This window comes from Aythya ferina (genome assembly GCF_964211825.1).
Source record: "Aythya ferina genome assembly, chromosome: 11".
NCBI classification, from domain to species: domain Eukaryota; kingdom Metazoa; phylum Chordata; class Aves; order Anseriformes; family Anatidae; genus Aythya; species Aythya ferina.
The window spans coordinates 10,240,804-10,257,869 of NC_140307.1; the positions used below are offsets into that span (position 1 = coordinate 10,240,804).

At 43.0% G+C, this 17,066-nt stretch overlaps 1 protein-coding gene across 1 annotated transcript in view; it reads left to right on the forward strand.

Annotated features, from left to right (window-relative positions):
• The window catches only part of HOMER2 (homer scaffold protein 2), a 60,371-nt gene extending 43,998 nt beyond the window's left edge, over nucleotides 1-16,373 (forward strand). Inside the window, exons 5-9 of the mRNA XM_084532112.1 lie at nucleotides 712-851; nucleotides 2,370-2,526; nucleotides 5,061-5,171; nucleotides 8,215-8,295; nucleotides 9,631-16,373. Of these exons, the coding sequence (XP_084388238.1) occupies nucleotides 712-851; nucleotides 2,370-2,526; nucleotides 5,061-5,171; nucleotides 8,215-8,295; nucleotides 9,631-9,819 (678 nt within the window). The 3' untranslated portion in view covers nucleotides 9,820-16,373. The remainder of the gene's footprint in view (nucleotides 1-711; nucleotides 852-2,369; nucleotides 2,527-5,060; nucleotides 5,172-8,214; nucleotides 8,296-9,630) is intronic.
• The last annotated feature ends 693 nt before the right edge of the window (nucleotides 16,374-17,066 follow it).

Sequence of the window (17,066 nt, forward strand, 5' to 3'; positions counted from 1 at the left end):
GAATGAGCCCTGGTTCAGTGGGAGCACTTGGCCTGTGCTGGTATTTGGAGAAAGGTTAGATTAATTTTGTTCAGGAAATTCAGCTGTGTATTTAGAAAAAATATGTTGAATATTCACTCCTGCAACCAGCCTCCTTGGTGGGGTCCCCAAGTACAGCTCTAAGAGGCTGACTTTGGATACTGGTGTTTTTTAAAGACTTTGGTCATGGCCTTTACATTTCTCTGCTGGTTCTGCATTCATGGTCAGCACCAAGCAGTATGTGAAAGTAAAATATTTGGAGTAGCAGTATCTTGTATGTATTTGTTTGGTCTTTGTGTGCTTTCAGGGGTACCATATTGTTCATTATCTTAAAAAACACAAACAAAACCCTTTAGAAACCACAAGACATTTAAATTAAAACATACAAGATTTTGTATTATTATTATTATTGAACATTTGAAACTTCTGTTCTGTGAATCATTATCATTCTTTCATTCTGTTTAAAGAGAACAGTTTTGCAGTTCTTACGGAGGACATTATCTGTCCTGCTCACTCATACCTACTTGCACTGACACATTGACCTGCAGGACCCTTTTTTAGCTGACACAAAGGAAAACACACCATCCTCCTGTTGCATGTAGCCATTGCATGCAAGTTGTGCTGCCTCTAGGCAACCTAGGTAATGTGGGAGGCAGAAAGAAGCCCCCTGTTAATCTGGGTGTTGTGCTGCAGGAATCTGGACGTGAAACACCATCTTCCACTCGAGCATCTAGTGTGAATGGGACAGATGATGAGAAGGCATCACATGGTGGTCCTGCTGAGACACATCTCAAGTCTGAGAATGATAAACTAAAAATTGCTCTAGCCCAAAGGTGAGGTTCCTTTAATACCTTAATTGCATCGAAATAGCATGCTGTAATTATCTGATGGCTAAGGGTATTAACAGAAATTATTCAAATGTAATTGCATTAATTTAAAATGATGCAGCAGAAAGAATGAATGAGCAGATTTTAGTAAGTACCTTCTGGTGTCTGATTGGGAGATATTTACATTTTTCCTGATCTGGTTCATGATGAGATAAGATCTCTTCCACTCTGGTGATGCCAACTCATACTCCACCTTTGTTTGCAGAGTTTTAGAGCTACAGAAATGACACCTACGAGCAATTACTACTGGTAACATGGGAAAACAGTCTGCTCTTCCTCTTTGAGTTTGCTATGTCTGCTTCAGTGCAAGTAGATCGGGATATTTAAAACTGTTAAAGAGGTCCACCTTAAAAAGTTGAAGTGAAAAATATAGTTTCACTGGGCTGTTTAGAAGTCTTAGGGAGATGTTTCTGAAGCTGCAGACAATGCCTCTTGAAGTCACATATTTTGCTATTTACTTTGATAAATTATTGGAAATACTGAGAAGAGTAATTTGCTGCCACAGTGAAAGCACAGGGGGCAGAATATGCAAAGCTGTAACATTAAAATATTGCAATGCTCTTCTGGGATCTTATTGCCTTGCCTGCCTCTTGTGTGTGAATGGAAAGAAAATACATCAGGATTGAGTTACTCTTATAAAGCCTTTTAAAAACTAAGGCAGCAGTGGCATGAGCAGCGTTACAGAGTGATCTGCTCTAAGGTTGCACATAATACACTTAAAATACATCATCGCTTTATGGACATTTCAACAACCAAACCTGTTTGAAATCGTAAGGCTTGCTCACTCTTCCTGCTGAAGACGCCTCCACAGACATGCAGCAGCTGGTGTGGGAGGACTTTCAGAGCCTCCATTCACTCCTGGATCTCTGGCTCTGCACGGTAGCTTGAAGCTTTGGGGAATGAGTAGTTTCATTCTCCAGCATTGTGTAACGCTTTTCTATTTAAGGCTGAGCATAAACAAAGCAGTTATATGTGGCGTCCACCCCCTGACATGGCCCATGCTGAAGGATCCCAGCACTGCTCGACAAGAGGTAGCGTTGCCCTGCTGTGAGCTGCCACGCACCCAGGCCTCAAGTGTGTTCGAAGCACCACAAGACCCAGCTCTCATCTCCACAGGGCAGCAGGGAACGTGCTCAAAGCCAGGGTAGAGCCCCTGCTTGTAGACAGTGGAGATCTCAGGTGGTGGCTTAGCCCAACAGCCTGCTTGGGCTGCAGCACTGTTGTTCCAGATGCACAGGTCTCTGCTGCTGGGTTTGGTGGATCCCTCTGTATTGCCAGGAGTCAAATCAAGGCTTATGTTCTCCTTAGGTGGGTAATACTAGAGGCAGTTATGTACATCTGAGGATGCTTTGATGTTATGGCAGCAAACATGTACCACCACCAGTGGATGAGTTTGTAGACAGGCAGAGAGTAATAACACAGGATTAATGCTCAGTGCACCTAATGATGTCCTGTCCTTCCCAGTTCCTCCAACGTAAAGAAGTGGGAGACGGAGCTGCAGACGCTGAGGGAGAGCAACGCCAGGCTGACCACAGCGCTGCAGGAGTCGGCCGCCAGCATAGAGCACTGGAAGAAGCAGTTCTCAGCCTGCAAGGAGGAGAACGACCAGCTCAGGATCAAGGTAGCCCCATGCTGGCTGCTGCGAGGGGGTGCCAGGGCATCCTTGTGCTCTGCTCTTTGTCAGCGCCAGCAAGCCAAGGCACAGCAGTTTTGTTTGATGGGAGTAGCCAAAAATAGTGCCAACACTGAGATGCAGCCATCAAGTTCAAATTTGTGGGTTTGAAGACATGGATACAAATGTCTGTTCTGGAGAGAAGGTGTCTGTAGTGAGAGCCTTAAAGGAAATTGGGAAAGTTGTCTCCAGGGCACTTTGAACACTGTTATGTGCTTCCCTTGTCTCCCCTGGGGCAGAGCACACACATCTCTCTGTGTTAGTTACTCCCTTCATTACTCTTTCTCTAGCATTTCTGCTGCTTTGTCTATTCATGTGTGTGTGGGACAGACCCTGTCTTTGAAAGGAAAGCAGTCTGGGGGAGCTAAGGCAGCAGGCAGGGGAGTTCAAGGGGCTGGGATCAGCAGGAGGACACGTGCTGCTGTGTCACATGGAGCTCCCAGCCTCTTGGCTTGGGCAACTTGGTGTCAGCTGGGTTGCTGGCCAGGGTGATAGACGTGGTAAAAGCAGGATTACAGCTGCATATGTCTTTCAAAGCTCGCTTCAATACTGCCACAGGGTGAGTGAGCAGAAGGCATAGTCATGGCATGGTTGCCCATGTGAGGCCAAGCTGAGAACCACACAGCAATAATGCCAGGCCTGGCAGTGGGCAGCAAGGATGGAAGCTGCTGCAGCAGGGTGCAGCCAGGACTGGGCTGAGAGCCTGGTGCTTTGGTGCTAATGCTGGGCACATCTTGTCCAGAAACCTGCAAGAGAACATCAGCAAAAGCCTGCTCCCCTCCATTATAGAGCACATTTCTGAGTAGTGTAACAATAGGAGAGAGCATCAGCTGAAACAGAGAACAGCTGAGAAGTTTAAGTAAAGTAAAGCTGCAGTTTAGAGTATTCACTGGCACTGCTCCTCAATAACACCGTGCTGTCTGCCAGGAGCTGGTGTCAGCCCCACATAGTGAAGGCACCAGCCTGAGCACGGGTGGGGGGCTTGGTTTCCTTGAGCACCACTTGCAGGGATCACTTCATGCTATCCATCTCTGACTTCTTTGGAAAAGCTGCATCCTTTCCCTGTCTGCTTATGTGGCTCTCTGGGACGTGGTGTAGAGATCAGGTTGTATCAGTCTGCTGAGGATTTTTGTTTGCTTAGCGTTTGCTTTCAAGGAAGGAATTTCATATCTTTTTGTATGTCAGTAGGCTGCAAATAGTATTTCAGCAGTGACCTGGGCTGTCTGTCAGCACTGAAATTCCCCACGAAGCAACCTTTTCCCCAGGCAGATATTCTCTGCCTATTAGTGTGTGTTTTAGGAGTGCACAGTTTGTAATTCAGAGATCAAATCGGAGCTATGTTAGCTGATGTAACACAAACAATATTAATTGTTAGAAGATTTAGGTTCCTCCATCCAGCTTCTTTTTGGGTAGGGGAGAAGTGAAAGCCTGGAACAGCATGTTGTAAGAAAACAGTATAAGTTGCAGTGTAGCTTTTTACTTTTCTGTACGGTTGCAGAGTTGTCCTCGCCAACATTACCCAAGGAAATATGCCACTTCTCAGTAGCTGTAGCCTAGATATGAAGAGATTATCAAAGCACCACCTTGCTACTGCTGCAAAGTCACCATGCTGGTGACTAGCCAGACTGTGCAGCAGCACTGTTTGTACAACACACTGTCTTTCTGCATGCAGAGAGGTTTATCTCAGCCTTTCCCCACGTAGGTTCCTCCTCACCAGGCACTCACACGGCCCCGCTGCAGTGCCCTGGGAAGCTCCTTCCCCTTCATTAACTGGGTCAGCATTTTTTGCATATTGCTCTACCTTTAAATGAGTGAAGTTATAATCCCAAAGCAGCGTGAAGCTGAGAATTAAAATACACACTTTAATGAGCTGGTCCATCAGCCTGTGGGAAGTGCAGCTCCCAGGAGCGATGTCTGGAGAGAGGGAAAGGGAAGCACAGGAGGAGCAAAGCAGGTCCCCGGGCAAGGGAGCAGCAGGGCAAACACTGCTCCCAGCTGGTTCTGCCAGCGAGGGTTGGATGCCCTGTCTCTCTTACTGCAGCCAGAATGACAAGCAACCCCTGAGGAGGCAAAACTGGGAGTGCAGGAGAGATTTCTTCTCCTTGCTGCGTTAAGAAAGCCCACCGTTACCATCCTGTGCTGGTTTCACAGAAATGAAGTGTAGATTTTATCCCCAGCCCCACTTACATTAGCAGCTCCTTGTTGTGCACATCCTTGGGTAATTATATGAGATACTGTGTGCAAGAGAGTAAACACAGCCCCATGGCTCCCTCGTGGATGTGTACATGGACTCTTTCTAAGGCAAGAAGTGATGATTTTGTTGCAGTAATCAAGTGCTATGATCTAGGAAACAGATCCATGACAGCTAAATTTGTCTGCACTTCCCTATGCTCAGTGGAGCAATGCTTGTTCACGTCAGCCATGATCTGCCCCAGACTTTCAGAAAACTGAATATTTCACCTGTTGTCTGACATTTCTTAAAGATTGAAGAACTGGAGGAGCAGTGCAATGAAATAAATAAAGAGAAGGAGAGAAATGCACAGCTGAGCAGACGTCTCCAGGAGCTGGAAACAGAGCTTCAAGACAAAGAGCTGGTAAGTGCCACAATAACAGAGCAGGCATATATTTCAGAGTTTGAGTTGGTCTGTCTGCTTCTCACTATGGATGTGGATTTATGAACTGACCCACCTACAGCCAGAAAAAGCCCAAAGTCTGGGGTGTTGCCGGTTTCTAGATTTTCTGGGCAGAACTCTTCAGCAATAGTTTGGTAGAGTTCCTCAGGTCTTCGTTTCATGATGCGTTATGTGCTGTGACAGCACACTATTTTGGTGGTTGCTGTACGCAGTGCGTTACTCCTAATAGAAGAGCTGGAGTGGTGAAACAAGTTGCCCCAAGCCAGACAGATGTCCACTGAGAACAGTCTTGGTTGCCGGTGCCTACGTACTGTGTTCCCTCAGACATCAGGAGCAGGGGGTCTTGTCATTAAAAAGACATCATTTACAAAGCAACTGGGCATTTGCGTAACAGATCCTCGTTTCTTTTCCTTTTTATTTTTCTTTTTATTTTATTTTTTTTTCCCGGATGGCTCGTATGCTTCAGCTTTGCCATTTTACGGTCCCTCTGATCTCAAGACTAATGCCAGGAGTGAGAAATTCAGATTCATTTTGAGTACCTCAGTTTGTCATTTTTGACGTACAGGGTGGTCATTTTTCTAAGGAGAATGATGTTGATGGCTTGGAGCCCCTGAACAGTGGGGAAAATAATGGGATCCTTGTCTTTTCCTTCATTACAGTGACCAAATGCTCTGTGCTGGCTGAAGAGAAAAAGCTGTCAGCAGGTGCAGTAAAGTTTGCCATGTGCCATTACAGCATCTCAGCTGGTGCTCTTAAAAGCAGTACTGTTAAGGGGCTTTAAGATGGCACAAGGAAATAGTTTAGGGAGATGGATTTTGATGCACTGTTATAAATATAATATGGTTTTCAGCACCATATTTCAAAGGAAAATGTCATGCTTTCTTCTCAGCCTTCCTGTGGTAATAGCATGTATAATAACCCTTATTTGCTAGCATTTTCCTCAAGATTCACATTTATGTGGTACCAAATGAACCAGAAAATCAATTGACTTGTGAATATCACAGCCTATCATCCATTTACACTGGCAATATATTAACTTGTTTTCCAACTGCATACTTATATTAGCAGGTTCTTGATTAGTTCTAAACCACCCATAAGTGACCTTTTCATGGTTTGCAATTCAAACCAGCGTGAAGTCCGCTCACGGATGTTGCTGTGTGGGAAGAACTGCTGATACTCTCTTCATGTAGGAAATGAGGAGAGAGATGTAAAGACATGAGAGCAGGGCAAAACTATCTATTGAAATATTTGTATAGACATATATATTATATACCATATATTGTATACCATATACCATATATATAATATATATATGCAAATGCATACTATATGTAGTACATATACAGTATGATAGTATATGTAGTATGGTATATTTATATTTTAACGTGAGCTCCCAGGTATTATGTGTATATATACACACACACACATATATATGCACATGGGAACATATATCTCAAAATAAAAAGTAAATTACATTTTCCTTCCCCATATCAGTGGCTGGGATATTGCCTGGATATAATTACTCTTAGATCAGTTAAACAAATTATTCAGTGCAGTTTACAAAAAATCTATAGTATTAAGTGATGTGTCTTTTTATGTGAATGTAAACTGATGCTGGAAAATTGGGAGGAAAAAATAAAAACATTTAGAGTTGGAATTAGAGAGTTTCCCAAAAAGAAACTAATTTATTCAGCTTTTGGCAAAACATACAATCATAGAATGGCTTGAGTTGGAAGGGACGTTAAAGCTCATCGAGTTCCAACCCCCCCCACAATAGGCAGGGACGCCACCCACTAGATCAGGTTGGCCAAGGCCCCGTCCAGCCTGGCCTTGAACACCTCTAGGGATGGGGCATCCCCAGCTTCTCTGGGCAACCTGATCCAATGCCTCCCTGCACCTACAGTGAAGAATTTCTTCCTAATGTCTAATCTAAATCTCCCCTCTTTTAGTTTAAGACCATTCTCCCTTCTCCTATCGTTACCTACCCAAGTAAATAGTCCTTCTCTATCCTTTTAATAACACCACTCTAAGTATCGAAAGCATTACTGTCTGGCTCTGAGGAAGAGCATGAATTGTGTATCGTTACACTCGTATCATGCTGTAAGTTCACCTGTTGTGAAAGAAATTACATTTCATAGCCAAGTAGTCTGCCTTTAGGAAGGGAATGGTTTTGCTGTGCTGTGTCAACACACCCGCATTTGCTCTTGAGACCATGACCCATGTGGGCAGAGTTTTTGCAGGAGAATCTTGCATTTTCTTCAAGGCAGAGTTTCTCTTGAGCCTGCAAATGTGCTTTTCACTCTGACAATCCTGCAAAATACACAGGCTTTCTTAGTCTTTCCCTGCTACCCACTTCGGTGGTGTTCATTTGTGGTGTTAACATAGTCAGCACTCCACCAGAGACACAGTCTCCTCTCAAGTCACGTTGCTCTTTTCATGAACCCCTTTCAGCTAGTTCTCTCCATTTTGATAGCAATGCCCAAATAGGACACAAATTTGGGGAGGTGTTGCTCAGTTCTGTGCGACAGTGAAGAGCCCATCACAGCTGTGCTCTGTAATGATGCCTCTCTACATGCAGCTCATAATTTCACTGGTCTTTTTTGCTGCCACATATCATTGAAAATTCATGTCTAATTTGCTCTTTGCTACCATCTATAAATTGCTTGTAGCATTACAGCACTTCAGATTTCCCTCCTATTGAATGTATCTTTTGCATGGATATGTGTTTTAGGTTAAGATTTCATTAATATAATTAATGGCATTCATGCTAGATATTGGATTACATTGTCTGTTGTAGAAGAACAAAGTCAAAAATACAGCAAAAAATGTATTCTAGCAGAAAATTAGCATGTGTTTTTGAATGCAGACATGCTATTTTGATTATTTTACATCCAAATACTGTGCAGAGTACAGTAAAATATGCAAAGTCCTTTCATATTCTCAAATTTTCATTATGTTTTAAATTGAAGCTTGCATTAATTATTTTTCTTTCATGTTTTCAAAGGAACTGGAAGAGCTCCGAAAGCAGGGTGAAATTATACCACAGCTAATGTCAGAATGTGAATCTGTATCTCAACAATTACAGGTACAGTTTAGCAATGAAATTAATTATCATATACTTGATTCATCTATTTTCTTCCTTATAGCTACATGTTTTTCTCTGTTCAGACTTCAAGATTTGAAGGCAAAGAGCTCCATTTTGCAAAACCAAAAAATACTAATTCCTTGCAAAATTCACCACGCCTTTCCCAGCAAAGGAATAAATAAATAACTCTCTTTCTTTGCCTTGCTGTTTGCACAGATTGGTTCACCCAGGTTCATGTTACATCTCTCTCCTGACAATTCCAGGCTATTCCCCATCCCATATTTCCACTGATCCACGCTGGCAAAGCTGCCAGCAGCTGCCTGTGCTGAGCAGCACACCAAGACCTGCAGCTAATCGTCCTGGTGGCACCAGGGAAGGCTTTTAGGAAAGAAGCATAGATGAGCATAGCTGTGTACCACCAGGGACAAAGTTCCTGGGAGGCCGCGTTTGCTTGCTGCATGGCTCCGTCCCATCAGTGCTGCTCTGCTGGAGGTGGTCGCACCCAGCAGGGCGCAGGGCTTGCCATGGCCTATGCTTGTTAATCAGGGCTTGCTTAAGTGCAATAAATTAATACATGGAAGGAGGGCACATATAAGCAGGCTCATGAACGAAATCACATCCAATCAATCATGCCACCGCTCTAATAATCCAAGTGATGTAAAGTCAGTCAGAAGGCTGCTGAAGGGTGGCTGGTGTGCTGCAGAAGGTTTGCTTCAGCGTGGTAAAGTATGATGCCTCTGGCTTTTGGGGAGAGTAGGCATGTGCCTACACTCATGAAACGGAGAACAGGCAGGACAGCTCAAGAGCAGGAGCAAAATGCAGCAAGGGAAGTGTTACCGGGCTGCCCCACAGCATGCCTGAGCGCTCGCAAAGAGGCGATGCAGAACTTCAAAAAAGTACCACTAAATCCCAAAATACTGAATAAAGCAATATTATTCCTTGGGCAGTGTTTTCTAAAGCTTGTCTTTGAAGGCTAAACCGCCATAGATAATTCTGTATGTAATTGCTGGCACAGTGTCTAATTCTCCAAGTGTAGCAATGACAGAAATATATGCACAGTGTGTGATTTAAATCCAGCTGAATTTTAAGATATCAACCAAATGACAAAATCTGATGCAAAGCATCTTTTCCACTTAATGTGTCCTTTCCTGCGTGGGCTTTTTTTCCCTTTAATCTGACTAGCACTTGTCAGTTGCTTCAGAGGTGCTTGTGTTAATCAGTTTGCAGAAGTTGAAGCAAACTTTTCTGATCTGGTGCCATTTGTTGCTTTACTCTGTTAAATGCTGCTCATCATTCTTCTCTATGATTCATCTTACTGTCTTTTTTGTCTTTAAGGATGCTGAGAATAAGAACAAAGATCTTGAAGAGAAAGTCAGAACACTAAGGACAGAAGTTGAAGAGAGCAAACATAGGCAGACCAACCTTAAAACTGAATTAAAGAATTTTTTAGATGTACTAGACGGGAAAATAGATGAATTACACGATTTCCGACAAGGACTGTCTAAACTTGGGGTTGACAACTAGATGGCAATAGATTTTTGTAATCTAGCGTCTGGATGTTTGATGTTTTGTTGATCTCAAACATGTGTTTTACAAAATATAACTAGAATGTTCCACCTGTTTGCATTGTTTTTGTACATAGAGGCTGAAAATTTGCTGTGGGTTATTTTGAGTTTTTGTTTTTTGTTTGTTTGTTTATATGTTTTCCAAACCAATCGTGCTGCTCACTGAATTCTGTTGAGATTAGAAACTTTCTATATTGCTGCTCCGGCTTTGTGGGGTTGGGAACAGGTAGAGGGTTCTGTCTCAGGAATCTGGAACTAGATCTACCTTAAAATGAATATGCAGTTAGTTGTTGCAGGGAAATTTATATCTTTCTTAAGGGCTGTTGCAACCATAGAAACAGAAAACAAGTCTTTTTCTTGTCCGGACTATCAGCGCTCCTAGCAACATACACTTTTATTCCTTGGCGGAGCGGAGAGAAGATTAGATGGAGCTCCTGCAGTTTGTAAATCAACCTGGTAAAATGTGCCTGTGATGAGCTGCAGTCAAGTAAATCACTTCACACACATACCAGTATCTTTAGGGACCATGTCAATCAGGCCTGATTCGCAGAAAAAATCCGGAGGGTTTCATGTATCCTTCAATTCAGGTAGCATGTGCTTGCCTGGGTCCATGCAAAGTTGACAGTGTAGAAATGAATTCCAGCTCTTACTTCAAGGCAAGCATCTTAACCAGTAGGAAAGGACAGCTTCCCTTGCTTAGCAAGATAGCATCTCTCTTTGGCCCTCAGTTTTGAACCTGTATAGTTCAGTCACTGTGTGTATCTGAAAAATGCACACCTGTGTCTTGGGACCAGATATTTATTTTGGAAGGAGTCGTACTGCTGCTTTGTATGCAGGGCACATGCACCTCTGTGCACCTCGATCACTGCTGTTCAGTTTCCACAGTGGTAGATCAGGAGACATTGATGTGAAAAGCGTCACAAAGTTGGTAGGAAGGGTGTTATTCAGAAACAGCTTCCTGCCCAGGAGACTTGCAGGTAATGACTGCATGAAACCCAAAGTCTTTCTTTCCTATGATTTCTGCATTCTCCCCTCAGGGAATAGGGGGTGGGTGTTAGTCACAAAGTTAGACTGTCAAAAAAAACAACAAACAACCCCAAAGGCAGAAAGGGTTGTAGTCTCTCACTGATTATTCAGCAGCTCTAAATACATTTTGAGTAATGCAAGGTCGTACATCAGGTTCCAGCAAGAAGGATGCTCTCTGCATCACCAGCTGATGTACAGAGGACCAGGGAAGAGAATTCAGCCCAAGTTTTGCTTTTATCCCTAGGACTGCCTCAGCTTCTCTCTTTTCTTTCTCTGTATCCTGGTTTGAGATTCTGTTCATACAGCATCTGAATTCATTCAGGAAAGAACTTCTGATTAGGGGATGTTATTATTTATTTCTATCAGGTGAAAGCTTGGTTAAGCACCTGGTTAGTGCTTTCCAGCAGTGGCTCATATGAAGTCGCCATGCCGTGCTGTTTGCATATTGTTCTTAGTTGTTTTTTTTTTTTGTTTGTTTGTTTGTTTTTAATTCTCAGCACATCTCTATTATAAAAGTGACCTTTAAAAGACAGGTGGGTTATACATGAGACATGCATTGAATAATTTTTGCACATGGGCATATAACCCACGTGCTGGAGATAGATTTGGTTTCCAATTGTCCCTTGAGTTTTCATTTCATCTGTTACTGTTGTGTTACCACATTGCCTGTTGTTTAGACTGGAGTTTTTTGTATTTTTGCTTTTAATCCTTTTAAACAACAGATGTGAAGCTAGGACCTTTTACAACCAGTATGACCATTTAAGTCTCTTAAAAAAAATGCTGTAGGCTGTTGATATTTAAAAATAAAAATAAAAATCAGGTACATAGCATGTAGGCGTGTGAAAATTAGACTTTGCCAGCGTGGAATATTCAACAGTTGCATAATGCGGGGTTAGATCAGACTTCTCAAAACCGAAAATGACGTCAGAAACTGTGTGTGGTTGTGAGCAAGCAATCTCCGTTTTTAGTCTTATTTGATAGCAAGTCAGACAGACTCAGTCATGTAACAGGCAGCTCATCCAGCTTCTCCTCTCCTCCCCTGCTCCCTTGTGCAGCCAGTGCCTGCAGCGGCTGGGAGCCAGGAGACAGCCCTGTGAAGAGCTGCAAGCAGTACAGGTGGTTGGGGCTTCCCGTCACAGTGCTCATCACTTTCACACGGAGGACCCTGCTCCATCTTCTGCTTCCTTTTTGCCGTTGAGTGATCTTACGGTTTTTGCTCTGGTTTTAATACATTTTTTTAAATGTCATTCTGGTTAGAGGGGTGCAAAAGAGTCTGAGAACAAGTTATTTTATTGGGGTTAATCCAGATTCATTATTTTTTTTCCAGCTTTAGTCAGGTCTATCACAGATTCTGTTCATTAGGAATGTGTTAAGCCACTCTTAAATTGCAGGAAAAGTGTTTCTATGGGATTGCATCAATCTAATAGATTAGGTTTAATACCAGCATGTTAACCCAGTGCGTAGCTGTGACATAGGTAATTATTTTTGGCTGCTTCATGCTCTCCAGAGGAGCGATAAGAGATGTCCTTCCAGGAATCCCTGTGCTGCCTCTCCTAGTCTGACCCCAAATGTATGCTCTCTGTATCTGCTCTTGCTGTGATGTCGAGCTGTCAGGAATACCTCTACATGGCTGTATGCTGTGGGAAACTCCAAGCATGTTTCCATCCTCCAAGCACCCAAAGTCTTGCTATAATCATCCGCTTTCTCTCTTTTTCCTCCCCAACTGCAGGAAGTTGAGAGCTTCTATGTATAACCCCTTTAAAACCCCTCATAAACTCCATATTTTTAACCTTTCCCTCTCTTACATTCTATTTTTCCTCTTCAAAATACAAAAGCACACTGGCCGGGCATCTGCCAGCTGCAGCTCGTCTCTCCAGCCCCTGCCCCACTGCTGGAAGCCCATTGATCCCACTGTGTGGGAAACGGGGGTATAAAACACCATTTCTTCCTAGAAGCTCTGTGAAGGTCTGGCAGTAACCTCTTCATGCCAAACTGTGAGCCCCAGGCAGCTCCCTGGGACTTGTCCTGACATCAAATTGCCTCCTTTCCCCTGGCAGCATTCTGCAGGCACAGGTATGGCGGTGCAGGAGGAGTTCGCCCAACCCACAAATGTCTCTGAAATGGCCTCAGATGCTGCCAACAGATGCTCATCTCCCCTACCCAGTACAGAGCTTGTTTCTATTCATTACTGCAGCGCTGTGCAAACCCAGATTTCCCCATGCCATTGCTGATGAAGGAAGGTTAGCTCTATGTCCATTAAGCTTAAGTGGAGGTCTCTTTATGCAAGGCTGAATCTCACCTTGAGCAACCCTGGATTCACCTTCCAGACACAGGTTTCTCCCTCCGAGTGGTTCTTGGCAGGATATCTCCTACCTCAGCTGCACGGTCGTTGTTGGCAAAGGCCTTGTGCGTGGCACGCCGAGTACCAGCACCACCGCCGCACCGCTGCCCGCCGGCTGTGTCCTGCCCTGGTGGCACCCACAGGCTGGTGGCTCGGGGAGCAAACATCCGTGCTGACCTCTTTGGACACTCGGTTAGAGAGTGTCTGTCTGCCTTCTGTGTTTTCCAGTGAGGTTCTCCTTTGACCTGGTGTTAGAGCTGCTGAATAATGGTGTGTTTTGTTCTTTTTCTCCCAGTTCTGTGGCCAAAATAAGGGATAAACTAAACAGTTCTACTAAAAACTTCAGAACATTCAGTGACAGAAAAATACCTTGAGATAATTGCTGTCAAGGGGAATAATCTGCTTCATCAGATAGATTATTTAGCATTTTGGAAGATTACCTTAGCCTAGTCATTGGAATAAATTATTTCAAAATGAAAAAAAAAAGTTAAAACCTTGTTTCACACACCAAAATAAAACAGTTTGACCTTTTGCTTTTTTCCTATTTGACTGAATCTTTCTTTGCTGAATTTGAGTCAAAATCACAATTAGTTTTGTTTTTTCTTAAAAGTGCATTTTCAGCGAAATCAATACTTCTCATTGTTTTTCTGTCTGGGTCTAATTGGCATCTCTTTTATTAAGTTTTTGTAAGTAATTCAGTGCCTCCTCACACTTCGTATATCCTACCTTTCAAAGTACACAATTATTTTCAATGGTTTTACACTAGGTGTGCCTGTGCCCAGCAAACACATGCTATTTAGGCAATACCTTTTTTAAATACAAACATCTGATTTTATTTTTAGTTAGAAACAAAGTGTGAACTTTTTTTAAAGCAGCTCGATGAACTGAAGAGAGCAGGAGGGTTTCTGCTATCCGTGACAGCCCGTCACTTCCGAAGCACTACGTCCCCTCCAAGCCAGGCACAAACCGTCCCTGTGCTTTGTCACTCTTCTGTCACACCATTTAATTTTTTCCCCGAGTGTTCACTTTCTCCCCTTATTCATTGCTGGTCACCTCTGGCTGCTCCCCAGCTAACAGAGGACAAGTCCCCATCACTGCCACTGCCATGACCCAGAGAGTGTCTTTAGGCTCTTCCGAACACAGCCCTTCAAAGGCTTAATGGCTTCTAACGAATACAGCGTTGTCTTCCTGAGCCTATGAGTTAACCAAGAGAACATCACCATTGAGGTGAAGCGCCCCGTTCATCTCAGTGCATTACAGATGCTGAGTCCAAAGGGAAGAGGTGTAAGTTGCTTAAGCAGCAGCTGAGTTTGATGATCATTTTATCAGAGCTTCAGTGAAGGACGTGCTCCATCCGCAGCCCCAGACTGTCTAGGTGTAGGATGGCGACTGCCAAAAGATCGGCCCCTCCGGCTTTGTCCGGGAAGTTCTGGGCTTGTGAAGCCTGAAAATATCAAAAAGTCTTCAGCATATCAAAAACGTTGCGACGTGGGGAATGAGAGGTGAACACCCACCCACAGCCGAGCAGCATGAGAACCCGGCAGGACCGATCAAACAGCGCTGGCTTACACTCAGAAGCTTTCCATCAAGCACACGAAGAGCTGTTGTTGTCCCACGAGGGCTCTGCAGTGGGACCTTGAGAGAGGTAGGAAGTCAGGTTCAGCCCTGGGGGAGCATCTTGTGGTGATGGGCATGGTTTAGTAGCTGTAAGGCACAGAGCTACCCTACGGTCACACTTCTTCCCGTGACTTAACGCTCACCACACAGCTGTGTGTCTGGCAAAGCAATACATAGGCACACGGTGTTCAATCCAGAAGCAGGCCCCAGTGGAGAGTCCAGGCTGACCCACATAGGCGGCTGGGGTGCCACACACGCAGTCCTGAGGAGCTCTCAGTGCTTTCTACTGATTTTTAGAAGATAAACTTGACCATTCTGTGAAGTCTGCTTGTCTTAAATAATGTTCTCTATGGTAAACAGTAAGATACCTAAAGTGAAACGCACAGTCAGGAGATTAATGGTAAATGTGACACGCTTCCAAAAGGAGGCTGCTCCTGCAGGCTGCAGGGCAGAGCTGGTCCTGGCCGGGGGGCTTTGCTTGGGGTATTTCGGGATGTCTCACAGTTTGACTTTCTGCTGTGTTTTGTGTTCGCTCTTCTCTCTCTCTTTTTTTTTTTTTTTTTTTTTTTTTTCAAAGTGACAGCCTAAACTCAGTCTTCAAATGAAGGTGCCTATACCTCCAAAAAGTTTTATATGCATATTTTGAAATAGATCGCTTTTTCCTTTCTGTTCATTTAGTTACCTGGTAATAATGGCACATACAAAGAGAGGCACTTGAGAAAAATCTATCCGCTGTTGTATTTTTGTTTAACACTGGTCAGCAATAATTATTTTAGCCATATACTAGCTAAAAAAAGACTGATAATGCAAGTTTTGTGAACTAAGCTTCTAAGTTTGCAGTACATTGATTAATCTGGGTGTGTGAAAAGGGAGTTATGCTCAATAAAAGAGTATTTTGCAGCATTTAGATGTTTTCATTTAATTGCCTAATAGTGATCATGAACATAATATTCTGTAAAACTCATCATGAAGAACAAACAAAGCACATCGATTTTAACATAAATATATCCCTTGTAGTTGAAAGTTCTGGGAATGTTTTAGTGTGGTCTGCTATACCAAAATATTTAGATTATTCTGAGATTTTAGTACTGAAGATAAACATACACCCTGTTTTTACTGTTTCAAGTAAAGTTTAGTGAATGACTGACAATTTGTTGATATACAACTGTGGGAAAACACTGCAGTGCTCTAAATGTATATTTTTCTTTGGTTTTGTTATATTTAGTATATGGTTTAATGAAAACTGAAGTGTTTACTACAGTTGGATCATTGTAAAAACATCTCTTACCTCGTCATTTTGTCTGCTGTGAAAAAGTACTTTCCTCCTTTTTTTTTTTTTTTCTCAAATTGGCCATAGACAGTCATTGTTAACATTTAGACTCCTAGTAGCAGTAAATGCTGGGTTTTATATATATAAAAGAAAAACTTGATTTTTTTCTTTATGAACTTATTATACAACTTTGTGATTTTTATCTGATTTTATTGTAACATAAAGTTGTTTTATGTAAAAATATATAGTTTAAGTAAAATCTCTTGTCTCACTGTCTTCATTGGCTTCAGAAAATGAACATCCTTTCCTTAAAGTGTATCAGGTGGTTGTGACGCTGAATTCAAGGTAATCCCGTTATTTAATAAGAATGTGATTTTGATCTATACATGTGATATAGTGCCTTAGATATACCCTCTTTAAAACCTTTTTTCCATGAGGTGGAGCTTAAAAGCCTTTGTCCTCTTTCACTTATTTCATACTGTTAGTACATCGAGGGCTGAATGGGTACATGCATGCTACACTGGAAAAGTAGTTTCTAGAAATACAGTGGCATGAAATTTGGGACTTAATGCATGCTGAGAAATGCCTATCACTAGAAGAAGGCTTTTTGTCACCTTTTCTGGAGGATGCTCAGGACTGAGCATACCCCAAGCCCCATGGGAGTCCTGTAACAGATAAAGCAGCACCAGAGGCAGGTGGAGCTGCTCTGACATTTTCTTTGGAGGGACTAATAAGACACAGAATTAACTCTTTGCTTTGAAATTAGAGGTGTTTTGACATCAATCATCTCTGTCAGCAACCAGAGGTTAACAAAAGCCCTCTCAGAGGAGGGTTTCCTAATGTCCCCACTGGTGTCCACTGACACAGTCCTTGTTCAACAGCCCATCCCTGGGGAGGGGGTAACACTGCAGTGCAGCTCTATATTGCACACAAACATGCTCTCAGCATCATT